Source organism: Stereum hirsutum, assembly GCF_000264905.1.
Source record: "Stereum hirsutum FP-91666 SS1 unplaced genomic scaffold STEHIscaffold_1, whole genome shotgun sequence".
Lineage (NCBI taxonomy): Eukaryota > Fungi > Basidiomycota > Agaricomycetes > Russulales > Stereaceae > Stereum > Stereum hirsutum.
The window spans coordinates 1,638,112-1,648,359 of NW_006763131.1; the positions used below are offsets into that span (position 1 = coordinate 1,638,112).

At 53.1% G+C, this 10,248-nt stretch overlaps 4 protein-coding genes across 4 annotated transcripts; all 4 read right to left on the bottom strand.

Annotated features, from left to right (window-relative positions):
• Positions 1–113: 113 nt before the first annotated feature.
• On the bottom strand, positions 114–1,081 carry STEHIDRAFT_151548 (uncharacterized protein; the record flags this gene model as incomplete). The annotated part of the gene is made up of 2 exons (XM_007298663.1): positions 114–834; positions 885–1,081. 2 exons carry the CDS (start codon positions 1,079–1,081, stop codon positions 114–116), a joined length of 918 nt encoding a protein of 305 aa, XP_007298725.1.
• A 471-nt stretch (positions 1,082–1,552) lies between these two features.
• On the bottom strand, positions 1,553–4,520 carry STEHIDRAFT_164540 (uncharacterized protein). The gene is made up of 5 exons (XM_007298664.1): positions 4,469–4,520; positions 4,054–4,420; positions 3,788–3,987; positions 3,461–3,537; positions 1,553–3,409 (listed from the first exon to the last, which is right to left on the bottom strand). The coding sequence occupies exons 2-5, from the start codon at positions 4,122–4,124 to the stop codon at positions 1,661–1,663; spliced, it is 2,097 nt and encodes a 698-aa protein (XP_007298726.1). The 5' UTR covers positions 4,125–4,420; positions 4,469–4,520; the 3' UTR covers positions 1,553–1,660.
• An 851-nt stretch (positions 4,521–5,371) lies between these two features.
• Positions 5,372–8,347, bottom strand: STEHIDRAFT_164541 (uncharacterized protein; the record flags this gene model as incomplete). Its single annotated transcript, XM_007298665.1, has 3 exons — positions 5,372–5,893; positions 5,955–6,237; positions 6,303–8,347. The coding sequence occupies 3 exons, from the start codon at positions 8,345–8,347 to the stop codon at positions 5,708–5,710; spliced, it is 2,514 nt and encodes an 837-aa protein (XP_007298727.1). The 3' UTR covers positions 5,372–5,707.
• On the bottom strand, positions 8,344–10,229 carry STEHIDRAFT_117277 (Aldo/keto reductase). The gene is made up of 12 exons (XM_007298666.1): positions 10,159–10,229; positions 10,082–10,095; positions 10,007–10,022; positions 9,927–9,950; positions 9,745–9,874; positions 9,676–9,689; positions 9,590–9,619; positions 9,371–9,521; positions 9,233–9,311; positions 8,919–9,169; positions 8,687–8,847; positions 8,344–8,621 (listed from the first exon to the last, which is right to left on the bottom strand). Exons 1-12 carry the CDS (start codon positions 10,192–10,194, stop codon positions 8,574–8,576), a joined length of 954 nt encoding a protein of 317 aa, XP_007298728.1. The 5' UTR covers positions 10,195–10,229; the 3' UTR covers positions 8,344–8,573.
• Between the last annotated feature and the right edge of the window lie 19 nt (positions 10,230–10,248).

Consider the following 10,248-nt stretch of genomic DNA (forward strand, 5'->3'; position numbering starts at 1 on the left):
AGCTTTTTGTGCGTGAGAGAGAAGGGAAATCGTGAATATCCGTCATCGTGTGTCATGTCGTTGGGTGATATCCCCTTCCGCATTTTTTCGTGTCCACCTGTCCGTGTCTACCACTAAGCACCCTTCATGAATCCTAGAAGCATCATAGCGGCCTCCATATCTGCCCCTGTACCCGAATTCTTTCTCATGCCTTCTTCCTGGTGGTCCTGAGTGAACGAGCGAGTACGCACGGTCGACATACTCTTCGTGCGAACAGGCGTGAGCGCTTCGTCCGGTTCGACCTCCGTCTCAGATCCATCATCCATCTCCCCCTCATTGTCCAGCCTTCCTAACTCTGGGGCCGACGTTGCTCGAGACCGGGACCCTTTTGACGGTTCTGATTTCCAGCGAATGGCTCTCTTCGTCAAGGGTCGATTCTCTTTGTCTCTTCGCTGCACCCTAGCTCGCGCGCATGCCCATTCGAGCGACTTGACGGGCTTGATCTGCGCAGTGGGGTCGGCAGAGGTTCGGGACTTTCCAGCGAACGGGGAAGACGGCGGCTCTGGCGGGCTAGAGGGCATATGACTCACAAGCTCCGACGCAGATATAGTACGGCGTTTCTGGGGGGTCAAAGGGAGTGGGATCAATGAGTTGGGGCGGCTGTGTACGGGAGAGTTAGAGCGACGCTCTAAGAGAGACGCGACGTGGTCCAAGGAGAGTCCCGACATGCGTGAGGGGCGCTGGGCGGCTTCCTTCGCGCGAGTACGTCTCTTGTTACGAGCGGCGACTGTCCACGCCTTGCGATTACTCGACTGGCGTCTGTTCTGGAACCAGTTGGTGATAGCACTGTATGGCCTATACCTATATTAAACACTGTCGTCTCAAAGATAAGTTGGAAGACATACATGTCAATCTTGTCCGCAAGAGCCATACGCTCCTCTCGCGAAGGGTACTGGTTCGCGTCGTAGCTGGTCTGGAGGGCACCTATCTGAGAGCTAGAGGGTCTTTTCCTCGTATACGGAGCACCATCTACGAATTCTGTCTCGTAGAAAACGCCGTCGTCTTCCGCGGTTGGCGTCGCGCTCGACTGAGATGGGGACATCGAAGTATTGGAAGTAGAGGAATAGGACGCCATCCTGAATATATGAGGCGAGACCTGCTCTCAAGAAAGGTAGACCAGACCGGGAGCTTAGATCTTGTTGTGAAAGGACCTGAGATGGTTCAGATAAAATCGAACATTGTCGTAACGCGTGCCGACGCGCAGGGACAACAACGCGTCCACAGCTTACATAAGAATGACACACTAACGCGGTCCCGTGATTAGTTTGAATCCCCCTGATAGCGCCACAGTGGCACCTCCACCGAGCAACAAGACCATATATTCCCGAGACAACCAAAGAGATGTATAGTAATTGTGTGGCAACATGGGAGAAAGCTTTTTGACAACAATTGGGAAGCAACATATGAGGCACAAGCTCTACCAGTAGAGTTAATGCCCCGTTTTGAAAGCGGTAGTAGTATGTACAAAGCAAGACGATAAGTAGTTGGACGATAGCAAGGAGCAACAGGACGACGGAAGATGAAAGCAAAGATCGAAGCAAGCAAGATCAAAACGTGATAGATGAGACAAATTCTCCACACCTGCGTAGTTTGTGCGACACAACCAGGTCCCCCGCCACACTCAAACATGAGTGACAGGACCCAACCTAGAGCCCGCCCGAATATTAGGTGGGGCCAACAACAGACCTCTCACCCCCAGATCAGCATGACTGCTGGGCGGTACCATTCGCGTGGTGTAGACCCTGGCTACTTTCTTGAGTTTCTCCTTCACCAACTCATCCAAAGTATCGCAATACTTCCTTTCCACGAGGAGGGCGGTTAGGGGCTTGTTTATTTTGATCCTGGTAGTTGCGTAGTGGATCACGTCCTCGACACGGACAAAGCCGAACTCCAGCGAGATGAGTTTGGGCAACAACGGGATCCATTCACCTGGACCATTTTGAATCGCCTCGTACTCTTGGAACGACATGGTTATCGGGATGTCGTCGTTCTTGTGGAAACGGAAGTCCGCATTGAGCACGTTCAGGATCATCGGGGTGATCTGCCTCAGACGCAGATACGTGACGTCTGGCATGGAATGGTACCACCGAGAAAGAATCCTTTCGTTCGGACGAATTTCATCAACCTCGAACGCCGTGAGGGTGAGGACGTGGACCCGCGGGAATTTCCCGGTAATCGACTTGAGGAACAATCCGAAGTCCTCTGCGTTGAGATTTTGAAGCGTGAGGTCGAGGACGTTCGGAGCGATGATCCAAGAGACGAGATAGATGCAATATTGGAGGCTGAAATCGCCGATGCAAAGCATCGCAAGATTGGCGAAGACGACGGGGGACATGTTCTCTGCGGGGGTTTCGTTGGGTGGGGCTGGAGCGGCACCGTCCAAGCAGAGCTTGTGGAGACGGGGGCTGGCACGTAAAACGTCCAGGAAGACGTGAATGGGAGGCATCCCACGGACGGAGTTACGTCGAAGATCAAGGGTCGTCAGATTAGAGAGGGAAGAGTTCTGCCAGTCGATGTGGGTGCCGTTGAGAGTGAGATGGGTGAGAGCCGGAATGATGCGTCCAGAAAGGACCGTGGGGTTGCTGAATGGATTGGGATCGATGTCCATAGCGGTCGAATCGAAACGTCCAGTGCGGTGCAGCTCCAGATGTTGGAGTTGTGACATAGGACGAGGAGCGTTCTGCAACATCTCCTGGGCGACAAGCATACCCGGCCAGTTCTCGACCAGGATGAAAAGCCTACGTATCTGGTCTGCCTTCGCTAGTATCTTGCCCATGACGAAACGCGTCCTCTCCGCGGAAAGCTCCTCCGCAGGATCCCCCCTACTCACGAAGTATCGTATATGTTCGTTGAGACGTATATCGAGGGGGGCAGAACCAGCTCTGTCGAGAAAGAGAAGGGATCGGGTGTAGGGAAAGCGATCATTGAACCAGATGGAGCTCCACAGCGACCGATTGTTGACCGCAACCTCTCTCCACTGCTTGCAAACCCACGTCAAGCGCATACGAGCAATGACCCCACCCTGCGCATCTGGAACACTCCACGCGACCATGCCGAAAATTTTGGCGAGGATTTCAACGGGGAATTTATTGATGGGGAAGAGACGCCAAGTGAGCCTGATCGCATCGACGTGCGCACCGATGACCTTGGCCGTCAAGTTTGGATCTACATTTGGCTGCTGGAGGGCGGAGGCCATCGACTTCGCGAAGTTCTGGCGGGCGGCGATAGACAACTTGAATATGGCCTTTAGCTCGTCGTTATCGGGTTCCAGAGGCTCCGGCTCCTTAGATAGTATGCGTCGCAACGTAGCATCGACTGCTGCTTGCATTTGTTGATCGCGTTGTGGTGGTGCTGGTGGTGGTATGTGACCCTGTGTCCATGTTCAGTTTCGAGATGTCGTCTGATAAATGAGGGGACTCACTGATGGGTTCATCTCGATCTCTATCGGTAGCTCGGGTATGGTCATATAAAGGGAGGGCGAACAGGTTGGAGTGGGTTCTGGGAAAGCGAGGTTTTGGCAAAGAGCAGGGTCTATCAGCCGGATTTATAAAGGAGGAAAAAGGGACAAGGAACATTGAGGGCAATGCAGGCTATAACCCGCTGGGTTCGAAATATCATGTTGAAATCGATGGTGCCATGAGGCAAAACAACATCGCTTCCAAAAACGGGAATATTTGCGCTTGTAGGTCCACGTCCCAACTTGTTTGTCCAGCCACATGGGCCTACGCGTCGCCAGAGGAACACTCACCGAACCGCTCCTCATTCCTTTTCCCCGATCTCTCTCGCCCCTGTCTCTGACGCAAAAGGAAGTGCGAAAGGTGCGCGAAAAGACGTCGAGGATTGGGCAAAATCCGACGGACCCACAAGCGCCCTAATAGGCTAGTCTCGTCGCGTGTTTGGTAAGTCGTCGTCATTCTAGAATATATATCCAGAGAAAGCGGTATTCTGCTGCTTCAGAACAATTATTTGAAGCTGTGAGTGACCATAAATAAAGACAGGAGGAACGCCACTCACCAGGAAGCAGGCAAAGCAGGCTCCTGGAGAAAGAGATGCCTCTCGTCTCTCGCCCACATTAAATGGTACATCCGGCGCGGCCTACCTGAGCCACTCTGCTAGGTATTTGACGTGCCATTTTGCCCTTGAAGTCTCGGCCAGGTGCGAAGCCAGACAAAGCAACAGCTGGGAGCTTCGATATTACTTCCCTTTTAGAAATGTTGCGAGCCGCATGGGGTGCCCAACCGGCCAAGCCATGGACGTGAGATTGCGCTCAGCCGCAAAGCATTGCTCCTTGACGAGCCTACCTGCATCAAAGGCATCTGCGTATATAGCAGATGCTCAGATTGAAGCTCTTTTGGTTGCCCAGTTACCGCTTTTGTTCTGTCTGCCTCGACTCATCAGTGTTATAACTTTGTCAAAAGCGCGGTCGTACCGTTCACTTTGTCTGGCTCTCTTTGTCGACGATCAATGCCGTAGATGGACCCTCTTGAGGGCGATCCGTTTTGTGGTCTGTTTTGTTCCAGTTTGAAATCTCTAAACCCGGGACGCGCTTCGTCTCATTCCGGCAAACCCCCCTCCTCGATAATTTGCTTCCGTCTGGCTGCACTGATATGAGGCTCTTTGTCGACTCCAATACCGTATCGTACATGTTTTGCTCATAGCAGTATGTCTTTCGAGTCCAACAACCAGACAACTTTTCTTGGTTCCGCCTTGGGACCATTCGTCGTGGCTTTCGCAATTCAGGCGTGAATCATTCGTAGGTTCAACGAATCCGCCGAGTCCAGTCCACGTTCAAGTTCTTCCCGTCAATAGCCTATTCACTCGGAGGCACATTGGCTCTCGACCTGTCACTGTTCTAGCGTCGATCGAATCTATTGACACGGCCATGAGGATGTGCAATACCAGTGTGTCCCTTCAATCTTGTACGCCCTCCCTGTCTACCGTTTCTACGCTAATGAACTTACCCAGATCGCTCGTTTGGCAGTCGAACCCCACTTACACGGCGGAAGCACGCGTCTTGGTCGAGCCTGGCCGATCCACGTACGTATACCAAAGTGTCACATCGAACGCATTTACGGCGATGCCGTCAACGATAGTTCGTGCACAGAACGAATATGACCCAAACTTCTTCTGGATACTCTTTCTTATTCATTCTCAACATCTACTACATACTTGTTATGACAACGAACCACGAACCACGAACCGCATATCTTTCTGTCATCGAGGCCCAGATGAACTTTCAGAACATTGTTAGGCCACCTTTCTGCCTCACCATGGCGTAATAAGAAAGAAGCTGTAACACACTCAGACTGCACAATCAAAGTGCACCACTTTGCGACAGTGTTGTGTCGTTCGTACCAGTCCAACGTATATTCCTAACAATTATGATACATACATGTTACAAGGTGACTCAAGCTTTTGTTTCTTTTTCGTATTGCAGAATAAAGGAAGAGCATAGACAAGAAGACGAACTCTCATTGATCGTCTCAACGACAATCGCCAACAGTCCTCAAAAACGAAAACAAACAAGAAGATAAATACCAGAATATGAAACGATACCTACCTCGAAAGTCAGGAGACAAAGATAGAGTGAGATGAAAGCATATACTGCGCTACTCATACAACCAGCCCCACAACGGGAGAAACAGGAAAGAGCTCAAACACTTCGCGCCTAATCAGTGGACAATTCAGAACCAGAGGCCTTAGGCGTGGACGGCGGCATCGTAAGAAGCTCGTCGACCACCAAGCTGACGACATCATCCTGGTCGCTCTTCGACATCTTCGTCACGTCATTCGTCTTCAAGCACGAACTCACCACATTCGGCAAGGTCGGGTACTCGCGCTCGCTGAAGCCCATCTACAAAGTAATGCGACCAGTCAATATCGATGCATAAAGGAGGCTATAGCTGATTACATACGTTGCCCAACCTCTGAATAATTTCCGCCTCGACGTTGACCTCGTTAGAAGGAGCTTCTGCCTGGCGCTCACGGTAGCGCATGCCATGTCCCGCGATAGTATGGTGCCTGCGAGGGTGACCCGGGCTACGCATAACATTGAACATCTCGAGCTGGGGGAAGGACCCATGGGCGTTACTAATGATCTGGGTCTCAGGCATGGAGGTCAGCGGAACCTCCGGAGGCGGAGGAGCAGTCGCCTCAGGAGCCTCCGGAGCATGATCATTTCCGCTTTCAGTGGCAGAGCTAGATGAAAGGAGAGCAGCAAAATCAACAATGAGGTATATTTGGCACAAAGTGAAAGCTCTTACCTTTCAAAGGATTCATTCGCGCGCTCACGCTCACGACGCCTCGCCTGACGTTCAGCACGATACCTTTGCTTCTCCCTCTTATAATTCTGCTTTGCTGTCTCCAAAGAAGCCTTCAGATCTTCAGCTCGAGGCCGTGTAGATCTGGACGACGCGGCGTAATACGAGACTTCGCGCTGCTCGCCTGCCGTAGTCTCCACCGTGGGGGTCTCCGCCGGCGTAGAGGCATCGGTCGACTGCCTCTGGAATGTCCGGAACTGGCTCCACGCAGGTGAGACATAGTCATTGTAGAAGGGAGGAGCATGTCCAGGCGGGGGAGGTGGCGGCCCCGGGACGTAATGTCCGAAAGAATGGCGAGGGTGACCACGCCCATGGTGGAACCTGCCGTGAGGAGGCTGAGGTGGAGGTGGGAAGGAACCGCTAGGGGGAGGAGGGGGAGGACCATGGGGACCAGGAGGCGGTGGCGGTGGCATACCAAAATCCGGAGGGGGTGGAGGGGGCGGCATGGAGCTTCGAGAGGCGGGAGACCCTGGAGGTGGGGCATGAGGTGGCCCCGGAGGTGGTGGCGGCGGCGGCGGCGGAGATTGACGACCACCGAACGGATCCCTCGGGAACCACTGACCGGGCGGGGGCGGAGGAGGAAAATGTGCGTCGGGTGAGGGAATATGGGGGAAATGTCCATGATGATGGAAAGGACTAAACGGACCACCACGACCACGACGAGCGAATCCGCCCCCTCGAGCATGTGGGAATGTCATCTGGGGGACAAAAAGAGGGGGGAAAGGAGGAGGTTGGTGGTGATCACGACTTTCTGGCCTAGGAGATGGAGGAAATGGCGGTGCATCGTCACTGCTCGTGCTCCTGGTCGCCTCACCGAAAGCTCTGAAAACACTGCCGATCGCGTCCGCAACTCTTCTGCCGGCCTCCTCCTCCGCCCTGCGGTGCAAATCTTCCGAACTGGGGGCCGACTCTCGAGCTTCCTGTGCCGCGCGGCGAAGGTCCTCCACGACATGGGCGACAGACTGGCGGCCTCCCTCCCAGTAAGCGCCGTTAGTGGCATTGCGCACGACGTTACGAATACCTTCGGACAGTTCGGGATGGCTGGAGACGGCAGTTGAAAGCGAATTGAGGAGCTGCGCGATGTCGTTGTAGAGCGATGCTGCTCCAGGGGCAGGTCCAACCTCGGGTAGGGGAGGATCATCAGTGGTGGACTCCGGCTGGGCAGGAGCCTCGTCGAGGGAAAGGGAGGCGGAAGACCGAGTGCCAGTCTTATCCTCGAGCACGGTGGCATCTGCCTCGGGGGAAGCTGGTGCGGGAGGAATGTTAGGGAAAGCTTTGTCTGTAGAGGATGTGGGACCAAAGGTGCCAGAATGGAAGTTGCGAAGGCGATGAATCTGAATATGGACGGGTGGCTTGTCCGGCGCATCATCATTCAAGACTGATACCGTCGATGCATCGTCGCTGGAGCTCGTAGCCTTCGCTTTACCCTTGTCGACAGGAGGAAGGGTGGGCGTCTGTTGGTCCGATACGGTCCGATTGTCGCTACCGGATAATACACTGGCTCGCTCGGTGTCGCTGGGAATCACCTCGACGAATGCATGGGGACTGTCGGAATTCGGCTCGATGGGAGTAGACTCGAAGGTGCCGCCCATTCCAAGACGTTGCCAATCGTCTTCGACTTCAAAGAGAAATGGCATGGGTAGTTGCCCACCGGAGAATGGATTCCGAAGGGAAGAATCGAAGGGAGTAGCGGGAAGAGGCTTGCCTGAACTGCTGCTATCCAGAGTGCGAACATCGCTGAGGTCGACGACGGTAAATTTGACTACCTGTCCTAGTTCGCTCGACTGGTAGAAGTCGCGGAGTTCCTCGTCTGAGGAAAGGACGATGGCGTCTCCATCAGAGTCGATGTACGAGACCGCAGGGTCTTCGATATGATAGAGCGCCTGAATGCGTGCAGCAAGCTCGTCCCAGGAGGGGAATGCAGCGAAGGAGACACGACGAGTGAGACTATCTGACTTTGCGAGTTTGAAGTGGGTGGGTGTGGACATGATGTCTGGTAGGTAACGAAAGAAGGTACACTCTGAGCTCATCTCTATATACCCCCACGATTTTAAACTCCGATCACTGCGCCTCCACGTCCCCAAATACACAGCCACGTCCTCGGTTCCGCTAACGTTCTGCATACACAATATTACTGTGCCCCCTGGCTGGACGCGCGTACACGGCACTCGCACTCGTCTTTCGCCGAGTACAAAAGGTCGTTCTCCCGCTGATCTACGCAAAAATAGCAAGGCGAGGGTCGATCTCGGCCGGGTCATTCAACTGTAAAGTGAGTCATCAATATTTCTTGCTGCCAGAGGTAAGGAGTCCTATTCCGAAGTACTCACCCTCAGGTCAATGTTCAACGAAGTAATTTCCTTCAATTCCTCATCAGTCAAGTTAAAGTCGTTGCTACCCAAGTTATGCACGATACGCTCCAAAGAATTGCTCTTTGGGATTACCGCAATCCCCCTCTGCGTGGCCCATCGGAGCAGGATTTGTGCCGGGCCTGCTCCAGATTATTAGCAGCCATACCTGTGCACTCCAGACCGCAACAACATTTGCGGTAAACTGGCTTACTTGTGTTGTGTGCCCGCGCTGCCTTCACCACATAATCCTGCTCCATCAGACTCTTGTGTCCCTTGTCTATTCCCAACTCGACATAACTCTGCGGACCGAACGAGGAGTACCCCGTAATTGCTATGCCAAGCTGCTTGGCCAGCTTGACCATCGCATCCTGGGTCAGATACGGGTGCAGCTCTATCTGGAGCACTTGAGGCTCGTAGCGAGCATAGCGCAGTAGGTCTAGAAGCAGGCTTCCTCCCATGTTACTTCATATACACTTTCGGGTCAGTAGCAATCGTAGTCAACGCCGGAAGTGCATACTTGCATACCTGACGCCGATATTCTTTGTCTTCCCCTCGTCAACCAGCTCCTCCATGGCCTTCCAGGTCTCCGAAAAAGGTGTGTTCTCTTTGTGACCGTATCCGTCAATGACAGGTTCGTCGGAAGCATGCGCAGTGGCGACTCACGCAGATGAGCCTTTCCATCGTCACCAAACCACCCCGGCGGGTATCGGTGTTCCGGGTCGACGTATTTCAAGCAAATGGGGAAGTGAACCAAGTAAAGGTCGAAGTAATCGATACCCCACAACCCAAGCTGCCTCTTCGCTGAGGCTTTGGCCTAGTCAATGAGAATTGCGAGCCACCGTAAGTCGCTTACCCGCCATAAAACCAATGCATTTCACTGACGTGTTCGTAGGCGTGGAAGGTGACCCAGAGCTGCGAAAACAATTGCGTCACAATGGCATGCCTTCAACAATGACTCTTCTACGCACCTTTGAGGTAATGACTTATCGAGAGAGCTTTAGCTTGCCGGTTCGGATTCAACAGGACCGTCAACTCACAAAGTTCTTCACGTTTAACAATCCCGTCTTTCAGCGCCCTGCGTACACCTTCCCCAGCTTCTACCTCATTTCCATAGTCACCAGCGCCGTCGAGAAGGCGATAGCCGGCCTTGATCGCATTGTAGACGGTCTGCACATAACAAAATTCAGCATGGACTGTAACTCTAATATTAGCGACTTACATCTGCGCAGTCACTCTTCGTGACCTGATGTGCACGTTTCATTCAATATCATCTTCTGTAGTGTGTTTGAAAAGTCAGACCTTCCAGAGCCCAAACCTGTGGATGGTGCACCGGTCAGTAACTCTACACCTCTAGCTGAGGGCATGATAACTCACCCGATCAATGGCATCTACGCGTAGTAAACACCACGTATCAGCAAACACTATCATCCCTTCGTACGATCCTCACGCACCTTCTGCCCTGTTCTCTTCAAAACAACTGTGGCCATATCTAACGATACCTGTCTCGGCTTGTGCTTGGTGTCCTGTAACTGTATCTCGCG

What these genes read in the sequence shown, in the direction of transcription:
- STEHIDRAFT_164540 (XM_007298664.1), bottom strand. Translation starts at nt 4,124, where the DNA reads ATGTACCATTTAATGTGGGCGAGAGACGAGAGGCATCTCTTTCTCCAG. An exon ending in AAGGAATGAGGAGCGGTTCG is followed by an intron (nt 3,538 to 3,787) that starts GTGAGTGTTCCT and finishes TCGCTTTCCCAG; the next exon opens with AACCCACTCCAACCTGTTCG. An exon ending in AGATCGAGATGAACCCATCA is followed by an intron (nt 3,410 to 3,460) that starts GTGAGTCCCCTC and finishes ACATGGACACAG; the next exon opens with GGTCACATACCACCACCAGC.
- STEHIDRAFT_117277 (XM_007298666.1), bottom strand. Translation starts at nt 10,194, where the DNA reads ATGGCCACAGTTGTTTTGAAGAGAACAGGGCAGAAG. An exon ending in CGATGGAAAGGCTCATCTGC is followed by an intron (nt 9,312 to 9,370) that starts GTGAGTCGCCAC and finishes ACGGTCACAAAG; the next exon opens with AGAACACACCTTTTTCGGAG. An exon ending in AGCGCGGGCACACAACACAA is followed by an intron (nt 8,848 to 8,918) that starts GTAAGCCAGTTT and finishes AATCTGGAGCAG; the next exon opens with GCCCGGCACAAATCCTGCTC.